The sequence below is a fragment of the Passer domesticus genome, chromosome 3, assembly GCF_036417665.1.
Source record: "Passer domesticus isolate bPasDom1 chromosome 3, bPasDom1.hap1, whole genome shotgun sequence".
Taxonomy (NCBI): domain Eukaryota; kingdom Metazoa; phylum Chordata; class Aves; order Passeriformes; family Passeridae; genus Passer; species Passer domesticus.
Genome location: NC_087476.1, coordinates 3,971,759 through 3,992,648, shown reverse-complemented (window position 1 = coordinate 3,992,648; position 20,890 = coordinate 3,971,759). Strand labels below are relative to the sequence as shown.

General features: G+C 52.7%; 1 protein-coding gene across 1 annotated transcript; it reads right to left on the bottom strand.

Annotated features, from left to right (window-relative positions):
* Window positions 1-10,505: 10,505 nt before the first annotated feature.
* On the bottom strand, window positions 10,506-14,567 carry LOC135297855 (gallinacin-3-like). The gene is made up of 4 exons (XM_064415805.1): window positions 14,510-14,567; window positions 13,948-14,056; window positions 10,897-10,984; window positions 10,506-10,610 (listed from the first exon to the last, which is right to left on the bottom strand). Exons 1-3 carry the CDS (start codon window positions 14,565-14,567, stop codon window positions 10,951-10,953), a joined length of 201 nt encoding a protein of 66 aa, XP_064271875.1. The 3' UTR covers window positions 10,506-10,610; window positions 10,897-10,950.
* Between the last annotated feature and the right edge of the window lie 6,323 nt (window positions 14,568-20,890).

The following is a 20,890-nucleotide window of genomic DNA, read 5'->3' as shown; positions in this document are numbered from 1 at the left end:
CCACACCCTCTGTCCTTTCCACATCCCTTCCTGAGGGGCCTGATCCTGCAGAGCCAGGAGACCTGAGCATTCTTTCAAGGAAAACAAGTCTCCCAGGCTGGCTGTACAGCTCCTCCAGGAGGTGATCTCTCCAAGTGGTCCCTTGGACTACAACCTGAAAGTGTCCATAAATATCTCCCATCAGGGCAAAAGCCAGGTGTCTTCTCATCTCTAGCAGCTCAGATAAATTGGTTTTATCACATTCTTCACTTCCAAAGGCCAGTGGTCTCAGCATTCCTGTGCGTGCAGACCCAGTCCAGCAGAGTCAATTAATGTGTTTTGGGGCTGGCCCTGCTCCCTCCCTGCTGCAGGGCCAGAGGCTGAGGGGCCTGGTGGGGCTGTTGCAATCAATGTCACCGTTGTCCCCATGCAACACCTCTTGTGACACCCGCGGCACAGCGGCAACGGGCTCTGGGGCCAGCAGGGAAATCCTTGGGATGGGCACAGGAACTGCTGGGTGCAGGCACAGGCACCAGCCCAGTTCTGGTGCCAGTCCTTGCTGGGCAGGAGGGGTCTGTGCCATGTGCCCAAGTTAACATCTCCCTCTCCAGGAGTTTGGCAGAGCAATCTAGTTGCCCCCAAAATTGCAGAGCCTGAGTTTCTGGGGATTATTTGGCACTGGAACCTGGTGCCTCAACATTTTTTTCCTGCACAACCCTGAAATATGAAGTCACAGTGACAAGGTGTGACTTGTCTGTGTGCAGAAACAGAGGGCCCAACTGCCCAGATTACTGATGGTTTACTGGGAAGGTTTTCTGAAGATAAGTGGGAAAGGTTCTGCTCTGTGCCAGAGCAGCATGTTGGTGCTGGTTTCCAAGGAGCAGGGTCAGAGTCTGTGTCCCTGGATATGTTCAGCACACCACAGAACCACAAGGAGTTCTTACACAAGGCAGGATGACACAAGACCTTGGGTTGGGAATCCTTCCCAGAGGTTTCAGAAGAGGAAACAAAACCCTCCTTTTCTTCACTGCAGAGGGGAAAGAGAGAAAGGAACTTTTGGGCTGGACATCTTGAGTACTCAAGTAACTCCAGCCTGTCCTATGTGCTCTCCTCATGTATGTGTTCCAGAGAGCAACAGGCACAACAGTAATGAATTTAATGGATTAAAAAATATAGGATTTAAGTGATGCTACATTGAAACTGTGCTGTGGATGTTGAATTTTCCTATAAACAGAATGAAGACGAAAAAAGACAGAAATCAAACCTTTCAGTACCGCTATTTTTTTTCCTCTAGTGAGATCATGAGTCACATGTGGGTTCTCCTGGTGTGCAGATGTTCCTCACTGCCCTGTACCTTTAAGGAATGGCTCCTGCTGCAGGTTTCACAGCTGGGACTGGAGCTGGGAATTGTAACAAAGCTGTGGCTATTTTAGAGATGAGGCTTTGCCCCTGTCACAATGGCTCCTATCCCATGTCTTTCTGAGTCCACTGAGAACTGTGCACAGCAGCCCTGGTGGAGAGGAGGAGGAAAAGGGAAGACAAGAAATCCTGCTTCACCCTCAGAGTCCTGCCTTGTGCAGGGATGGAGGCATCAGACATGTTGGAGAATTCCTGCAGAAGGCTGCTGAGTGGAGGTCCTGAGTGTGTCCTAATCAAGTGCAATAAACATGACCCAACTTCCACCAGAAAACTTGCTGTGGATGATGGAGACAGGGAACAATTGGCAGCTCAGGGACATGGGGACAACCCTGGGCTGGATCTGTTGCCCTTCCCAGCGTAGTGCCACAGCTGGGACTGCAGGGACACTCCAACAGCTCCCAGAGCTCAGCAGAGCCCAGGTGGACTCGGAACAGAGGGCAAGGCCTGCCTGGGCTCCAGACAGACTCGGTGTGCCCAGACAACTGAAGGGATTTCCATGGTGTGCACAGTGAACACATAAACACAGATGTGCAGATTGAGATACCCGTTAGGAACCAAGTCCTGCTCCATGTGGGCATATAGGACATCCGTGCAGAAAACCCAGCGAGCTCTTTTCCCACCAGCAGCAGGACAGTGCCTCCACTGAGCTCATCCTCATTTGTGCTGAGCATCCCCCACAAGAAAGGACAATCACCCACCTCAAAGTGAGTGACAGGAACGTAAGAGCCTGAGAAATTAAAGAAGTCTGGGCCTAAAAAAAGCAGGACATGGATTCTGCTTCATAGGAGGGAGCATCTGTGCAGCCCCACCACAGGCAGCCCAGCCAGCCTGGCCCAGCAGGCACTGCCAGGCTCAGCGTCCCCAAAGCACGGCCAGGCAGGAGCATCCCCAGGGACACAGGCGCTGCTCAGCCCCAGCACCATGGCCAGGGCCTTGTGCTGCCACCAAGGCAGTGGCACCCCAGGGCCAGCAGGCACAGCAGCCGTGCAGCAGCAGCAGCACACGCACACACAGCCCAGCCCTGCAATGCCAAAGTGCTGCTCTTTATTCAAGCCGGGAAAAGCAGCCCCTGCCCCAAAGACACCGGGCCTGACACCACAGGGCTCCAGCCCAGCAGCAGCCAGCAGGAGCAGCTGCCACTGCTGCTGGCAGCCCAGCTGGGCACGGCACAGCCAGCCAGGGCAGGGGACATCAGCACATGGGGACATGAGCACATGGGGACATCAGCACATGGAGACTTCAGGAGGTGATTTTCAGGAGCCAGAAGCAAATGGGCCATGTCCTGCTTGGGAATTTCAGGGTTTCAACCCCTGGGACTGTAAGAAGAAAGCAGACAAGCACATCAGCTGGTGTAACTTTCCCTGCCAGTCTCTCCCCTGCCCTGCAATGCCCAGGGTGTGCTGCAGCAGAGTCAGGCTCAGGGGAGGTGAGGTGCACTCCTTGGTGCAGACAGGTTGGAGCTGGGCTATCTCAGTGCTGGCAGCCCTGGCTCCAGCTCTGTGCAGATGCAGCAATGTTGGCATCATGACCTCGGTGCTGCCAAGGGAATGTTTCTCTCTTTGCTGGCTCTGGCAACTCCTCTGCAGAGCCTGAATGAAGATCTGGGGACTGTGGGAGAGTGGGGAGGCCCTGGCTGACCTGGGGTCCTGCAGCCCCAGTGAGGGGAGATCAAACCCTCAAGGACTATTCTTCCCATTCTTAAGCATCTCTCTCAAAGCATAAGTGCTGGACAGTACTGATCATGTGCTGTCTATAAAGGTGTAGGTAACAGATCTTTCTGAGGACAAAAGAGGAAAATATTTCTTCAGCCCACGATCTGGGCCTTACCTTCTGCAGCACTTATAATCTCGTGTACATCTTCCTATAACATGTGCACCACGAAGACAGGGACGCCTGGAGCAGTATCCCCGTAGTCGCCAGCATACAGCTGCATCGCCTTTTCCCATGGGGAAAGACACAGGGAACAATTAAAGGAATAATCTGAGAGGTCAGACTGTGGTTATAGACAGGCTGATGATCCCTGGTGCTGGTGCATTTAAGACCAAGAGAAAGACTCAGATGCAATCCCCCCACAGCCACATCTCCAACTGCAATTTGTCTCACCTGGAAGGTCCCTGTTCCCCTAACTGGAGGCACAGCAGAGCAGAGAGTAGAAAAGACCAGCATTAGGATGAGGAAGAGCCGTGCTTCTGCCCACCTGCATTCCCACCTCTACTTGGACCAGCAAAGCTGGCAGGCAGGGATTTGTCACATTCCACATCCCTGACCCACAGAAGAAGCCAGGATTCTGTTTCCATGGGCTCTGTCCACTCCAAATCAGTGTCCATCTGGATACTCACTCAGGAAACACCTTTCAGCTCAATGCCTTAATACATTCTCATCATTCCCAAAAACAGGGTCATTCAAGGGACACTGAATTCCCGCTACTGGGTGCCCACACCTTCCCCCTTTTCCCCACTTCCCTTCTCACCTTCAGCACCCTGGACCAACAGGAGAAGTAGGGGGAAGAGCAGGAACAGGATCTTCATGGCTGCTGCCTCTCCCGGGTCTTCACAAGGCTGGAAAGGAAGACCAAGGCAATGGGGACAGGCAGGACCCTGAGTGGGAAAAATTCTGGAAAGAGACCCCACTCATACTCACTTCTCAGGAGAAGGTCTGACGGTTCAGGCAGCAGCAAACGAAGCAGGAATGGCTGTGTGCAGATGCCCTTGGGGCCAGGCAATGCTGCAGTGCCCCAAACAGGCTGGGTTTATAGCAGTGCTGGTGGGTGGGACAGGCCCCAGTTGCTGCTGGCACAAGTGGCCTGGGCCAACCCGGGAGTGCCCCATGGCTGTGGGGGTGCTGGGGCTGGCCCTGCTCCCTCCCTGCTGCTGTAGGGGCAGAGGCTGAGGGGCCTGGTGGGGCTGTTGCAATCAATGTCACCGTTGTGCCCATGCAACACCTCTTGTGACACCTGTGGCACAGCAGCACTGGGCTGGGCAGGAGAAGGCTGGGATGGACAAGAGAGGCGGGTTGCTGTTGGGAAGAGGAGAAATGAAGAAATGGTTTCCCTCCTTGTGACCTCCCATTTTATCTGTTTTATACTCAGAGAGGGATGTGAAATATCTGGCTAAATACTGCGATTGTGCTCAGCTTTTTACGGGGAAAGGAAATGTTTGCCCTGCATTTCACCTCAACAGCTCATTCACAGAGTTTGGAAATGTAATAAAGAATATAAAATTTCCTTCCCTCCCTGTCATGATCTGCTCTACAAGCAGGGAGTAATGACTTTAAATTGGCATCGGAGACAGGACTGTGATAGATGAAGGGGATTGCAGGTTGTGTGTAGTCTGTAACAGGGGAAGGGCATTTCACAGCAGCCGCACCTAGCCCGTCATGCCCGAAGGGTCGAACGCACCGGGATAGCAAGCGGTGTGATTTGAATTTCCCTCAAAATGCACAAGTCTAGGTGAAAAGCATCCCCATACTCAGTTGTGGGTTCTGTCTTTAGAATTTCACAAAAGGTCTGTCAGTGCAAAAGGGGAAACTGTTTCTTTGGTGTTTGTACAGTGAGTAGAAGGAATTGCCACTCATTTCACACCAAAAGCTTTTTTGGGAAGTTTGGAAATGAGATGGAGAAAATAAAATTTTCTGCCCTGTCACTTGCCCTTTACTTCCCCCTGTGTGCCCTTGGTAAGCCCTGAGCTCCTTTCCCACACCTCCATCAGTCTGGCTCCAGATGTTCTGGGCCAAGCAGCCCCAGGGGTGGGAGAGCAGCACTTCACTGCTGAGGGAAAGGGAGCTTGAAGCAATCGGGAAGCAATGGTAGAGCAGTCATTTTTGGAGTCACTCTTTCCTCTCACATAACAACTGACAGAATGAGAGGAAATGGTCTCAAAGAGCACCAGGGAAGGATTACACTGGGTATTGGGAATAATTTCTTTGCAGAAAGGGTGATGGTTGTTTAGGGCATGCTGTCCTGAGCAGTGGTGGTGTCACCATTCCTGCAGGGAGTTTAAAAGCTGAGTGGATGTGGCACTTGTGCTCATGGTTTAGTGTTGGGGTTGGCAGTCCTCTGGGAATGGTTGGGCTCAAAATATTTAGACGTCTTTTCCTCAATGTCAGTACTTTTATGGGTATGATTCTAGAGAGGGAAAATCTCCAGTGAACCAGGCAGGGTCCCCAGCTGCTCCCTTAAAACCGTGCAGATGGACACAGACAGATATTGAACTACTCAGGGAATCACGTGCCTGAGGTTCGTTTTGCACACAGGGAGAGGCCCCAGCCTTCGACAGAGCAGAGCATTGCCACTCCAGACCACCTCAGATGGGAAGGGACCATAGGGGATTCTGCTTATTCCATGGGAAAACTATGTTGGATATTTCAACAACAAATGTGACCTTTTCCACGTCTCCCAAACCAGGCCTTGCATGGTTTCCTCCTCCTCCTGTCTGCTGGGATGGGGCGTGGAGCAACACAGCCACAGCAGGGAGGACTGTGGCTCTGGAACAGGACAAGGAGGAGCAGCAGGGACAGCTCCTGTGGGTCACCATGGCCATGCCCACTCAAGGAACACATCCCCCAGCACAGCTCGGAAGATGGAGCCGTGGTTTTCAGGGAAAAGGGACATGGGGGACTGGAAGCACCAGCAAAGGACACCAATTCCCCAGAGAGGGCCATCTGCAGGGCAGCCCCACCACAGGCAGCCCAGCCAGCCTGGCCCAGCAGGCACTGCCAGGCTCAGCGTCCCCAAAGCAGGGCCAGGCAGGAGCATCCCCAGGGACACAGGCGCTGCTCAGCCCCAGCACCATGGCCAGGGCCTTGTGCTGCCACCAAGGCAGTGGCAGCCCCAGGGCCAGCAGGCACAGCAGCCCTGCAGCAGCAGCAGCACACGCACACACGGCCCAGCCCTGCAATGCCAAAGTGCTGCTCTTTATTCAAGCCGGGAAAAGCAGCCCCTGCCCCAAAGACACCGGGCCTGCCACCACAGGGCTCCAGCCCAGCAGCAGCCAGCAGGAGCAGCTGCCACTGCTGCTGGCAGCCCAGCTGGGCACGGCACAGCCAGCGAGGGCAGGGCACATCAGCACATGGGGACATCAGCACATGGAGACATCAGCACGTGGGGACATCAGCAGATGGGTCCAGGAGCCAGAAGTGAAGGGCATGTTCTGCTTGGGAATTTCCGAGCCTCAGCCCCTGGGACTGTAAGAAGAAAGCAGACAAGCACATCACCTGGTGTAACTTTCCCTGCCACTCTGTCCCTGCCCTGCAATGCCCAGGGTGTGCTGCAGCAGAGTCAGGCTCAAGGGAGGTGCGGTGCAGTCCTTGGTGCAGACAGGTTGGAGCTGGGCTATCTCAGTGCTGGCAGCCCTGGCTCCAGCTCTGTGCAGATGCAGCCGGACCTGGATCATGTCCTTGGTGATGTCCAAGGACAGGGAACGTTTTCCTTCTTTTTTGGCTTTGGTCAGGCCTCTGCAAAGCCAGAATGAGCCCCCTAAGACTGGAGGGGACCAGGGAGACCCTGGCTGACCTGGGGCTGCTGTAGCCCCAGTGAGGGGAGATCAAATTCTCAAGGAATATTCTATCCCTTCTTCAGTATCTCTCTCAAAGCATAAATGTCGGACAGTATCTACCATGTGATGTCTAGATAGATATTAGTAACAGTTATTTCTGAGGAAAAAAGAGAAAAATATTTCTTCAGCCAACTTTCTGGGCTTTACCTTCTGCAGCACAAAAGGTCTCTTGAACAACTTCCCAGAACCCCTGTACCACGAGGGCAGGAACGCCTGGAGCAAAATCCCCGTAGTTTCCTGCATACGAGTGGATTGCCTGTTCCCATGTAGAAAGACACAGGGAACAATTAAAGGAATAATCTGAGAGGTCAGACTGTGGTTATGCACAGGCTGATGCTCCCTGGTGCTGATGCATTTCAGGCCAAGAGAAGAGCTCAGATGCAATCCCCCCACAGCCACATCTCCAATTACAACAGGTCTCCTCTGGAAGGTCCCTGTCCCCCTAAACAGAGGCACAGCAGAGCAGAGAGTAGAAAAGACCAGCATGAGGTTGAGGAAGAGCCATGCAGGTTTCCAACAGCATTCGCACCTGTGCTTGTACCAGCAGGGCTCTCTCCACCCCAAATCAGTGTCCTTCTGGAAACTCACTCAGGAAACACCTTTCAACACAAAGCCCTGTTACCTTCTCATCATTTCCACAAACCCGGGTGCTTCCAGGGACATTGAATGCCCACTGCTGGGTGCTCACATCTTCCCACTTTTCCCCTCTTCCCATCTCACCTGCATCACCCTGGACCAACAGGAGGAGCAGGGGGAAGAGCAGGAACAGGATCTTCATGGCTGCTGCTCCTCTCTCGGCTCTTCACAGGCCTGCAGAGGGGACACGAAGGCAATCGGGGCAGGCAGGAGCCTGGGTGGGTAGAATTCCCGAGAGGGACCCCACACTCACCTCCCTGAGAAAGGCTTTGGTGTTCAGGCAGCAGCAAACGCAGCAGGAATGGCTGTGTGCAGATGCCCTTGGGGCCAGGCAATGCTGCAGTGCCCCAAACAGGCTGGGTTTATAGCAGTGCTGGTGGGTGGGACAGGCCCCAGTTGCTGCTGGCACAAGTGGCCTGGGCCAACCCGGGAGTGCCCCATGGCTGTGGGGGTGCTGGGGCTGGCCCTGCTCCCTCCCTGCTGCTGTAGGGGCAGAGGCTGAGGGGCCTGGTGTGGCTGTTGCAATCAATGTCACCGTTGTCCCCATGCAACACCTCTTGTGACACCCGTGGCACAGAGGCACCAGGCTGGGCAGGAGAGGGCTGGCATGGACAAAAGAGGTGGGTTGGTGTTGGGAAGAGTAGAAATGAGGAAATGGTTTCCCTCCTTGTGATCTCCCATTTTATCTGTTCTATACGCAGAGTGGGATGTGGAATATCTGACTGAATGTTGCAATCGTGCTCAACTTTGTACAGTGAAGGGAATGTTTTGCAACTCATTTCACACCAACAGCTTTTTTGGGAAGTTTGGAAATGAGATGGAGAAAATAAAATTTCCTTCACTCCCTCTCCCCTTTACTTCCCCCTGTGTGCCCTTGATAAGCCCTGAGCTCCTTTCCCACACCTCCATCAGTCTGGCTCCAGATGTTCTGGGCCAAAGGGACACTGGATTGGGGGAGCAGCACTTCACTGCTGAGGGAAAGGGAGCTTGAGGTGGCAGCTCCAGAGTCATAAGGACAGGTGACCACAGGTGAAGGAAAAGCCAAGGTAGGCAGGGATTGTCTGTCCATCACTCACCAAATCGTCCAGGTCAGGAAGGAATGGTAGAGCAGACATTTTTGGGGTCTGTCTCTTCTCCCAAGTATCAATTGTCAGGAACAGGGGAAATGGTCTCAAAGTACACCAGGGAAGGATTCAACTGAGTATTGGGAATAATATCTTTGCAGAAAGGGTGGTGGTTGTTTGGGACATGCTGCCCAGAGCAGTGGTGGAGTCACCATTCCTGCAGGGAATTTAAAAGCTGAGTGGATGTGGCACTTGTGCTCGTGGTAGAGTGTTTGGGTTGGTAGTCCTGGGTGAGTTGTGGTTCTCAATATTCTTAGAGGTGTTTTTCATCATCAGAAATGATATTAGTTTGATGCTTGAGAGGGAAATCCTCCAGTGAACCGGGCAATGTGCCCCGGTGCTTCCATACAACAATGAACACGGAAACACACAAGTATTGAACAAGGCAGGGAATCAACTGCCTGAGGTTTGTTTTGCACACAGGGAGAGGCCCCTGCCTTTGATGGAGCAGAGCGTTGTCACGCCAGACCACCTGAGATGGGCAGAGATGCCAAGAGATTCTGCTTATTCCATGTGGGTAAACAAAGTCGGATATTTCTACACCAAAACGTGACCGTTTCCACAGGTCCCCCAGACCTGGACGTGCATGGTTTCCTTCTTCTCATTTCTGCTGGGATGGGGTGTGGAGCAGCACAGCCACGGCAGGGAGGGCTGTGGTGCTGGAACAGGACAAGGAGGAGCAGCAGGGACAGCTCCTGTTGGTCATCATGGCCATGCCCACTCAAGGGACACATCCCCCAGCACAGCTCTACATATAAAGCTGTGGTTGTCAGGGACATCTGGGACTGGCAGGACCATCACAGGAATGCCAATTCCCCCAGAGGGAGCATCTGCAGGGCAGCTCCACCACAGGCAGCCCAGCCAGCCTGGCCCAGCAGGCACTGCCAGGCTCAGCGTCCCCAAAGCAGGGCCAGGCAGGAGCATCCCCAGGGACACAGGCGCTGCTCAGCCCCAGCACCATGGCCAGGGCCTTGTGCTGCCACCAAGGCAGTGGCAGCCCCAGGGCCAGCAGGCACAGCAGCCCTGCAGCAGCAGCAGCACACGCACACACGGCCCAGCCCTGCAATGCCAAAGTGCTGCTCTTTATTCAAGCCGGGAAAAGCAGCCCCTGCCCCAAAGACACCGGCCCTGCCACCACAGGGCTCCAGCCCAGCAGCAGCCAGCAGGAGCAGCTGCCACTGCTGCTGGCAGCCCAGCTGGGCATGGCACAGCCAGCCAGGGCAGGGGACATCAGCACATGGGGACATCAGCACATGCGGACATCAGCACATGCGGACATCAGCACACGGGTCCAGCAGCCAGAAGCGAGGGTCATGTCTTGCTTGGGAATTTCAAGGTTTCAAAACCAATATCTGTAAGAAGAAAGCAGACTAGAAACATCAGGTTACCTTTGTAACTTTCCCTGCCCTGCAATGCCCAGGGTGTGCTGCAGCAGAGTCAGGCTCAGGGGAGGTGAGGTGCAGTCCTTGGTGCAGACAGGTTGGAGCTGGGCTATCTCAGTGCTGGCAGCCCTGGCTCCAGCTCTGTGCAGATGCAGCCAGACCTGGATCGTGTTCTCAGTGCTGCCAAGGACAGGGAATGTTTCTGTTCTTGGTGGCTTTGGTGAGTGGAGTGGCCTTGGCTGACCTGGGGCTGCTGCAGACCCACTCAGGGCTTCTCCAAACCCCTTAAAGGCTTGTACATTCTCTTTTAGGCCACTTCCACTAATTTTGTATCAGAAAGATATTTGTAATGGATCACTCTGGGGGAAAAGGAGGATACTCTTTCTTCAGGCAGGGATCAGGTCCTTACATTTTGCAGCACAGACTTTTTGCTGAACATCTTCCAATAGGTTTTGCGGGCGAGCTGCAGCCAAGAAACCTGCAGAATCCCCCTCGGCGCCTGCATCGACCTGCATTTCCTGTTTCCATGGAGAAAAGCCGACACAGCTATTACAACAGTAATCCAGGAGAGCAGGGTGTGCTTGCAGTCCTGCTGGCAGGCAGGGACTCCTCACATCCCACATCCCTGTCTAGTTCTCAGGGATCTCTCCATCCCAAAATGGTGTTTAGTTGGAAACTCACTTGAGAAACACCTCTGACCCCGATACCTTCTCATCATTCCCACAAGATGGTCGCTTCCAGGGACAATGAATTCCCAGGGGTGCTGGCTCACACTTTCCCCCATCTCCCCTCTTCCCCTCTCACCTGCAGCACCCTGGACCAACAGGAGGAGCAGGGGGAAGAGCAGGAACAGGATCTTCATGGCTGCTGCCTCTCCTGGATCTTCACAGAGCTGCAGAGGGGACACCAAGGCAATGGGGAGAGGCCGGACCCCAGGTGGGGCAGGAGCCTGGGTTCTGTGGTTCACCCAATTACAAAGGGGTTGTGTCCAAACCAGATGATGATGTTTCCTCTACTTTCCTCTTTGAAAGAACTTTGTGGTTTGTGCCATCCTGCCAATCTTTGGGAGCATTTTAGTGTGCCTCACCCCCTTGGAAAGCAATTGCTCAAGTAGATGCTTTTAAAATATTTTCTCTGATCTGTTATGTCTTCCACAGACCTTCCCCTAAAAACAGACTGCAGATCAAGGGGCAAGTTTTGCCAAATAAACAAAAGCACCAGGAAGTAAAATTTGGGAAAATCAGAGAAAAATATTGTCATTGAATTACTTTTACTCCCTTTAGGGTTCAGGAATGAAACACATGCCCCAAACACACTGACCAATCCAGACTTCTTCCATGGGATCAGGAAAATCCTCGCAGCTCAGCTTGGCAGTGTTCATCCTTACCTCCAGAACATTCACAGGATTCCCAGCAACGACATTCCCCAGCACCAAGCCAGGGAGCAGCCAGGGGGCAGGGACGTGTCTCGTGCCCAGAAATGGGAACAGAAATCAATGTGTGAAATTACTAAAAGCCAGAAATGATGGGAAATCTCTGTACTGCTGAGGGAAAAGGCTTTCCTTATTTTCTAAGAGGGAGCCCTCATTCCCCCAGCAAAGAAGTTCCTGGGTCCCTCCTGCAGCATCATGGCACTTTTCCAGACTGTCCTGTACTTAGGAAACCTCACTTTAACCTTCCACGTGTTATTAGATTCACATGAAAGGTTGTGTTGCCTTTCCCAAAAAAATCTCTGATGGCCAAATTTTACCCCCAGGTACTTCCAGCACCTTGTCCTTTAGGAGCTGCTGCCCTGCTGAGCTTTGAGCAGAGACCCTAAGTGGGCAGGATTCAGAAAGAGACCCACACTCACCTCCCTGAGAAAGGCTGTGGTGTTCAGGCAGCAGCAAACGCAGCAGGAATGGCTGTGTGCAGATGCCCTTGGGGCCAGGCAATGCTGCAGTGCCCCAAACAGGCTGGGTTTATAGCAGTGCAGGTGGGTGGGACAGGCCCCAGTTGCTGCTGGCACAAGTGGCCTGGGCCAACCCGGGAGTGCCCCATGGCTGTGGGGGTGCTGGGGCTGGCCCTGCTCCCTCCCTGCTGCTGTAGGGGCAGAGGCTGAGGGGCCTGGTGGGGCTGTTGCAATCAATGTCACCGTTGTCCCCATGCAACACCTCTTGTGACACCCGTGGCACAGAGGCACCGGGCTGGGCAGGAGAGGGCTGGCATGGACAAAAGAGGTGGGTTGGTGTTGGGAAGAGTAGAAATGAGGAAATGGCTTCCCTCCTTGTGATCTCCCATTTTATCTGTTTTATACTCAGAGTGGGATGTGGAATATCTGACTGAATGTTGCAATCGTGCTCAGCTTTGTACAGTGAAGGGAATGTTTTGCAACTCATTTCACACCAACAGCTTTTTTGGGAAGTTTGGAAATGAGATGGAGAAAATAAAATTTCCTTCACTCCCTGTGCCCTTTACTTCTCCCTGTGTGCCCTTGGTAAGCCCTGGGCTCCTTTCCCACACCTCCATCAGTCTGGCTCCAGATGTTCTGGGCCAAGGAGTCCTGGGGTTGGGGGAGCAGAACTTCACTGCTGAGGGAAAGGGATCTTGAGGTGGCAGCTCCAGAGTCAGTGCCAGGACAGGTGCCCACAGATGAAGGAAAAGCCAGGGCAGGCAGGGATTTTCTGTACAGCCCTCACCAAATCATCCCGGTCTGGAAGCAATGGCAGTGCAGACTTTTTTGGGGTCAGTCTCTTCTCCCAGGTTACAATTGACAGAATGAGAGGAAATGGTCTCAAAGATCACCAGGGATGAATTTGACTGGGTATTAAGAATAATATATTTGCAGAAATGGTGATTTTTTTTTTTTTAAGACATGCTGCCCATGGCAGTAGTAGAGTCACCATTCATGCAGGGAAATTAAAAGCTGTGGGGATGTGGCACTTGTGCTCATGGTTTAGTGTTGGGGTTTGCAGTCCTGAGGGAATGGTTGGACTCAATATTCTTCGAGGTCTTATTGATCATCAATAATTTTATGTGTATGATTCTTGAGAGGGAAAGTCTCCAATGAATGAGGCAGGGTCCCCAGGTGTTCCCAAAGAACCCCTGCAGCAGCAGCACACACACACAGAGCCCAGCCCTGCAATGCCAAAGTGCTGCTCTTTATTCAAGCCGGGAAAAGCAGCCCCTGCCCCAAAGACACCGGGCCTGCCACCACAGGGCTCCAGCCCAGCAGCAGCCAGCAGGAGCAGCTGCCACTGCTGCTGGCAGCCCAGCTGGGCACGGCACAGCCAGCGAGGGCAGGGGACATCAGCACATGGGGACATCAGCACGTGGGGTCATCAGCCAGAAGTGAAGGACATGTCCTACTTGAGAATTTTCAGGGTCTTAACACCTGGGACTCTAAGCAGAGAGCAGACAAGCACATCAGCTGTTGTAACTTTTCCTGCCAGTCTCTCCCCTGCCCTGCAATGCCCAGGGTGTGCTGCAGCAGAGTCAGGCTCAGGGGAGGTGAGGTGCACTCCTTGGTGCAGACAGGTTGGAGCTGGGCTATCTCAGTGCTGGCAGCCTTGGCTCCAGCTCTGTGCAGATGCAGCCAGACCTGGATCATGTCCTTGGTGCTGCCCAAGGACACTGAAGGCTTCACTCTTTGGTGGCTTTGGTGAGTGTGGAGGCCCTGGCTGAAGTGGGGCTCCTTCTGTCCCACTCAGGGAGGCTTGAAACCCCACAAGGCTTTTTCCCTTTTCATTTGGGCCTCTTCAACAAATTATAAAATCAGTAGATATTTTATTAGGTGTTGGCTAGAAAGAAATTTGTAATAGATCCCTCTTGGGGAAAAGAAGGAAACTCTTCCTTCAGGTAAAGATCTGGGCCTTACCTAATGCAGCACACTGTGAATGCAGAACATCTTCCAACAGGGGTTGCTGGGGAGCGACACATCCCAACGGTGCAGTATCCCCCTCTGCTCTTGCATAGAATTGCATCTCCTGTTTCCATGGACACAAACCAATTACAGGAATAGTAATAATAGTAATAATAGTAATAATAGTAATAATAGTAATAATAATACTACACTCAGCTGATGGATAAGAGAGGGACACCTTTGTGCCCCAGGAAATGTTTCCATCCAAACCTTCCTCCATCCTCCTGGTGCTTTCTTCCAACCCTGTGCAGGGCAAGTCTCCCAGGCAGGAATAGCTGGGTGCAGGATTGAAGCCTGAAAACTCCCTCCTGACCTACAGAACAAGGTAGGATTCTGTTTCCATGGGATTTCTCCACCCTGAATCACTGCTGAGTTGAAAATGCATTTGAGAAACCCCTTTGACCTCAGTCCTCTGTTACATTTTCATCATTTCCACAACCACAGTCACTTCTAAGGACATAGAATTCCCATTGGTGCAGACTCACACTTTCCCCCATCTCCCCTTTTCCCTTCTCACCTGCAGCACCCTGAACCAGCAGGAGGATCAGGGGGAAGAGCAGGAACAGGATCTTCATGGCTGCTGCCTCTCCTGGGTCTTCACAGAGCTGCAATGGGAACACCAAGGCAATGGGGACAGGCAGAACTCCTGGTAGGGCACAAACCTGGGCTCTATGGTTCACCAAATTGCAGAAGGGGTGCTCTCCCCCACAGCAGATGATATTTCTTCTCCCTTTCTCTTCAAAAACAATTCTTAGTTTTGTGCCACATTTCAGTTCTTGGGAGTACTTCATGCCTCAGTCTTTTGGAAATTGATTACTTCAATTGATGTTTTTCAATTAATTTCCTTGAAGGTTTTCCAAAGTCCTTTCCCAGAGAAGGGGCACCAGACCTGCGGTCTATTGTTTCCCATCAGTTGAAAATACATGGCCAGTGAAATGTGGGGGATAAGTGAGAAAAAATTGCTACTGAAAGTTATAGAACAGTCCATCTTTCTGTCCTTCAGGTTTCATGTATCAAATATGTTCCCCAAACACCCTGCCCAACCATCTCTTCTTCCCTGAGCTCAAGAAAATCATGCCAGCTCATCTTGGCAGTGCCCATCCCCAGCTCCAGAGCATTCTCAGGATTTCTGGCAAGGACATTCCCCAGCCCCACACTTGCTGCCCCTGTCCTGGGCAGCACTGACCCAGGGAGCAGCCAGAGGGCTGGGAGGTGTTTTGGTGCCCAGAAATGGGAAGAGAAATCAACCTTTGCAGTAATTCAAATCTTGAAACGGTGGGAAATCTCTGTACTGCTGAGGGAAACGACTTTCCTTAATTTCCAAGGGAAAACCCTCATTCCCTCAGCAAAGAAGTTCCTGGGTCCCTCCTGTAGCATCAAGGCACTTTTTTCCAGACTGTCCTGTATTTAGGAAACCTCACTTTCAACTTCTGCATGTTCTGGCCTCTTAGTGTCACCTGAAGGCTTTTGTTGTCTTTCCCAAAAAAATCTCTGATGGCCAAATTTTGCCCCTAGGTACTTCCAGCAGCTTGTGCTTTACGAGATGCTGCTCTGCTGGGCTTTGAGTAGAGACCCTGAGTGGGCAGGATTCAGGAAGGAGACCCCACACTCACCTCCCTGAGAAAGGCTGTGGTGTTCAGGCAGCAGCAAATGCAGCAGGAATGGCTGTGTGCAGGTGCCCTTGGGGCCAGGCAATGCTGCAGTGCCCCAAACAGGCTGGGTTTATAGCAGTGCAGGTGGGTGGGACAGGCCCCAGTTGCTGCTGGCACAAGTGGCCTGGGCCAACCCGGGAGTGCCCCATGGCTGTGGGGGTGCTGGGGCTGGCCCTGCTCCCTCCCTGCTGCTGTAGGGGCAGAGGCTGAGGGGCCTGGTGGGGCTGTTGCAATCAACGTCACCGTTGTCCCCATGCAACACCTCTTGTGACACCCGCGGCACAGCAGCACCGGGCTGGGCAGGAGAGGGCTGGGATGGACAAGGCAGAGTGAATCATGCTGGGAAGAGTAGAAATGAGGAAATGGTTTGCTTCTTTGTGTCCTCTCCTTTTATTAATTCTATATATACTCAGATTGGGATATCAAAGTTCAGACTGAATAATTCAATTGTGCTCAGGTTTGTTGGGTGAGAGGAAAGACTTACCTCCCATTTCACCTCAACAGCTTTCTCTGGGGTGTTTGTACACAAGATGGATAAAATAAAATTTTGGGTTAAGAGAGGGGAAGGAAAAGCCATGGAAGGCAGTGATGATCTGAACATTGCCCACCAGAGTGTCCAGATATGGAAAGCAATGGCAGGGGAAGCTTCTTGGTGGTTTGTCTCTTCTCCCTGCTCATAATTGACAGAACCTGAGGAAATGGTCTTGATTGTACCTATGAAGGGTTAGATTTAGTGCCTTCACTGAAATGGAGCTCAAGCACTGGTACAGGTGGCCTAGGACAGTCACTATCCCTGGAGGGATTTAAATGCCATGCAGATGTGGCACCTGTGGCACTAGATTAGTGTAGGGTTTGGTAATGCTGCAGAAATGATTGGTCTTGATGGTCTTAAAGGGCTTTCCACAAATTAATGCTTCTGTGATTCTCTGGCCCTTTGAAGAGAAAAGCTTCAGTGGAATAGGCAGGGGCCCCCATGGCTCCTAGACACAGGAGTACATGGACACACAGAGGTATTGAATCAGGCAGGGAATCAAATTCCTGAGGTTCACACAGGGAGAGACCCCAGCCTTTGACGGAGCAGAGCATTGTCCCCCCAGACTGCCTAGAATGGGTGGAGAGGAGCAGAGAACATGTTTATTCCCTGTGAGGAAACAAATCCAGACATTTGCAGGCCATGGTCCATTGGAGTAATTTTGCAGGTCACCCAGACCAGGAGTTGCACAGTCTCCTCCTGCTTGTGGCGGCTGGGATGGGGTGTGGAGCAGCACAGCCACAGCAAGGAAGGCTGTGGCTCTGGAACAGGACAAGGAGGAGCATCAGGGACAGCTCCTGTGGGTCACCATGGCCATGCCCACTCAAGGAACACATCCCCCAGCACAGCTCTGAAAATGGAGCCGTGGTTTTCAAGGAAAAGGGACATGGGGGACTGGAAGCATGAGCAAGGGATGCCAATTCCCCACAGAGGTAGTATCTGCAGGGCAGCCCCACCACAGGCAGCCCAGCCAGCCTGGCCCAGCAGGCACTGCCAGGCTCAGCGTCCCCAAAGCAGGGCCAGGCAGGAGCATCCCCAGGGACACAGGCGCTGCTCAGCCCCAGCACCATGGCCAGGGCCTTGTGCTGCCACCAAGGCAGTGGCAGCCCCAGGGCCAGCAGGCACAGCAGCCCTGCAGCAGCAGCAGCACACGCACATACAGCCCAGCCCTGCAATGCCAAAGTGCTGCTCTTTATTCAAGCCGGGAAAAGCAGCCCCTGCCCCAAAGACACCGGGCCTGCCACCACAGGGCTCCAGCCCAGCAGCAGCCAGCAGGAGCAGCTGCCACTGCTGCTGGCAGCCCAGCTGGGCACGGCACAGCCAGCAAGGGCAGGGGACATCAGCACATGGGGACATCAGCACATGGGGACATCAGGCGATGATTTTCAGAAGCCAGAAGCGAGGGGCATGTTCTGCTTGGGAACAGCAGAAACTTTCAGGGTTTCAACCCGTGAAACTGTAAGAAGAAAACAGACAAGCACATCAGCTGGTGTAACTTTCCCTGCCACTCTCTCCCCTGCCCTGCAATGCCCAGGGTGTGCTGCAGCACAGTCAGGCTCAGGGGAGGTGAGGTGCACTCCTTGGTGCAGACAGGTTGGAGCTGGGCTATCTCAGTGCTGGCAGCCCTGGCTCCAGCTCTGTGCCGATGCAGCAATGTTGGGATCATGTCCTCAGTGCTGCCCAAGGACTCTGAAGGCTTCCCTCTTTGGTGGCTTTGGTGAGTGGGGAGGACCTGGCTGAAGTGGGGCTCCTTCAGCCCCACTCAGGAAAACCCCAAAACCCACAATGGCTTTTCCCTTGTCTTTTTTGGCCTCTTAGACGAATTATAAAATTAGGAGAGATTTTATCAGGTGTTGACTTGAAAGGAATTTGTAATAGATCCCCCTGAGGAAAAAGGAGGTAACTCTTTCTTCAGGCAGTGATCTGATCCTTACCTCTTGCAGCACACTTGGAATGTTGAACATTTGCCAATCTGTCTTGTGGGGAGGCGGCAAGGCCCAGAGGTGCAGAATCCCCCTCTGCGCCTACAGTAATTTCCTGTTTCCATGGACAAAAGCACAGACACACCAATTACAGCAAAGATAATAATTATAATAATAACAATATAATAGTACAGTCAGCTGATGGATAAGAGAGGGACACCTTTGTGCCCCAGGAAATGCCTCCATCCAAACCATCCTCCATCCCCCTGGACCTCTCTTCCAACCCTGTGCAGGGCAAGAGACTCCTAAGAAGGAATATTGGGGTGCAGGCTTGGAGCATGAAACCTTCCTGACATACAGAACAAGGCAGGATTCTGTTTCCATGGGATTTCTTCCCACTAGATTGTGGTTGAGTTTGAAATGCATTTGAGAAACCCCTTTGACCTCAGTCTGCCATTACAGTCTCATCATTCCCACAATCCTAGACACTTCCAGGGACATAGAATTCCCACTTGTGCAGACTCACACTTTCCCCCATCTCCCCTTTTCCCTTCTCACCTGCAGCACCCTGGACCAGCAGGAGGATCAGGGGGAAGAGAAGGAACAGGATCTTCATGGCTGCTGCCTCTTCTGGGACTTCACAGAGCTGCAAAGGTGACACCAAGGCAATGGGGACACTCAGGACTCCTGGTGGGACAGTAACCTGGGCTCTGTGGTTCACCAAATTGCAGAGGGGCTGCTCCCAATCACAGCAGATGATATTTCTTCTCCCTTTCTCTTTAAAAACATTTCTTAGTTTTGTGCCACTCTCCAAACATTAGGAGTGATTCATGCCTCAGTCTTTTGGAAATTGATTGCCTCAATTGGGTTTTTCAATTAATTTCCTTAAAGGTTTTCCAAAGTCCTTTCCCCAGAGAAGGGGCACCAGACTTGGGGTCAGTTGTTTCCCATCAGAAAATACATGGCCAGTGAAATGTGGGGGATAAGTGAGGAAAAATTGCTACTGAAAGTTATGGAACAGTCCATCTTTCTGTCCTTCAGGTTTCATGCATCAAACATGTGCCCCAAACACCCTGCCCAACCATCTCTTCTTCCCTGAGCTCAAGAATACCCTCCCAGCTCATCTTGGCAGTGCCCATCCCCAACTCCAGAGCATTCTCAGGATTTCTGGCAAGGACATTCCCCAGCCCCACACTTGCTGCCCCTGTCCTGTGCATCACTGACACAGGGAGCAGCCAGAGGGCAGGGAAGTATCTTGGTGCTCAGAAATGGGAACAGAAATCAACTTTTACAGTAATTGAAATCTTGAAATGATGGGAAATCTCTGTAGTGCTGAGGGAAAATACTATCCTTGCCATCCCCTCGTTCCCCCAGCAAAGTTCCTGGGTCCCTCCTGTAGCATCAAGGCACTTTTTTCCAGACTGTCCTGTATTTAGGAAACCTCACTTTCACCTTCCACGTGTTATGGCCCCTTAGACACAAAGAAAGGCTTTTGTTATTTTTCCCAAAAAAATCTCCCATTAATAAATTTTGCCCCTAGGTGCTTCCAGCAGTTTTTGTTTGAAGAGCTGCTGCTCTGCTGGGCTTTGAGCAGAGGCTATGAGTGGGCTGGATTCAGAAGGAGACCCCACACTCACCTCCCTGAGAAAGGCTGTGGTGTTCAGTCAGCAGCAAACGCAGCAGGAATGGCTGTGTGCAGATGCCCTTGGGGCCAGGCAATGCTGCAGTGCCCCAAACAGGCTGGGTTTATAGCAGTGCTGGTGGGTGGGACAGGCCCCAGTTGCTGCTGGCACAAGTGGCCTGGGCCAACCCGGGAGTGCCCCATGGCTGTGGGGGTGCTGGGGCTGGCCCTGCTCCCTCCCTGCTGCTGTAGGGGCAGAGGCTGAGGGGCCTGGTGGGGCTGTTGCAATCAATGTCACCGTTGTCCCCATGCAACACCTCTTGTGACACCCGCGGCACAGCAGCAACGGGCTCTGGGGCCAGCAGGGAAATCCTTGGGATGGGCACAGGAACTGGTGGGTGCAGGCACAGGCACTAGTGCAGTCCTGGGCGAGCAGAATCCTTCTCTCATAGAATCACCTCTGGAAAGCAGTTGGGTGGGCATGGACCTTAAAGATCCTCTCATTCCAGCCCCTGCCATGGACAGGGACACCTTCCTCTGTCCCAGGTTGCTCCAAGCCCCGTCCAACCTTGAACAGATGCAGGTATGCCACAGCCACAGCTTCTCTGATCAACCTGTGCCTGAGCCACTCCACCCTCACAGGGAAGGATTTCTTCCCCACATCCGATCTAACCCTGCTCCCTGTCTGCTTGAATCCATTCCCTCTTCTCCTGTCCTTTTCCTATGTCTCTTCTCACTTGATTGAATATCCAATTGACACAGCTTTTGCAAAAACTCTGAGAATATGGAAAACAACTTTGGATACTGCAAGAACACCATATTAGACAGCAGGTCTGTGCACCTGCCATGTCAGGGGGATAAGCAGGGCTCTCTCTAGTGACTCTTCACATAAAATGAGAGCAACACCAGGATAGAGGACAAGTTCTGTAACCCAGGTGATCCAACAAAACTGTGCCTCCATCTAATGCCAACCAAGGTGAAGAAATACAAGCTGCATGCAGCCATCACTTGTGAATCCAGTGAGTTTGATGCCAGCCATACCACTGGGAGAAGTGGCAGTCGTCGCCAGGCAGGAGGGTCTGTGCCATGTGCCCACGTTGGCAGCTCCTTTTGCAGGTGTTTGGCAGAGCAATCTGGTCCCCACAAAGTATAGTGGGTGAGGTGCTGGGGA

Bases quoted from the DNA above. Each gene is read 5' to 3' on its own strand.
- LOC135297855 (XM_064415805.1), bottom strand. From the start codon at position 14,567: ATGAAGATCCTGTTCCTGCTCTTCCCCCTGATCCTCCTGCTGGTTCAG. The intron at 14,057-14,509 runs GTGAGAAGGGAA...CCATGGAAACAG, and splicing joins GCTGGTTCAGGGTGCTGCAG to GAGATGCAATTCTATGCAAG. The intron at 10,985-13,947 runs GTAAGGCCCAGA...TCCCCTCTGCAG, and splicing joins TTCACAGTGTGCTGCATTAG to CTCTGTGAAGATCCAGGAGA.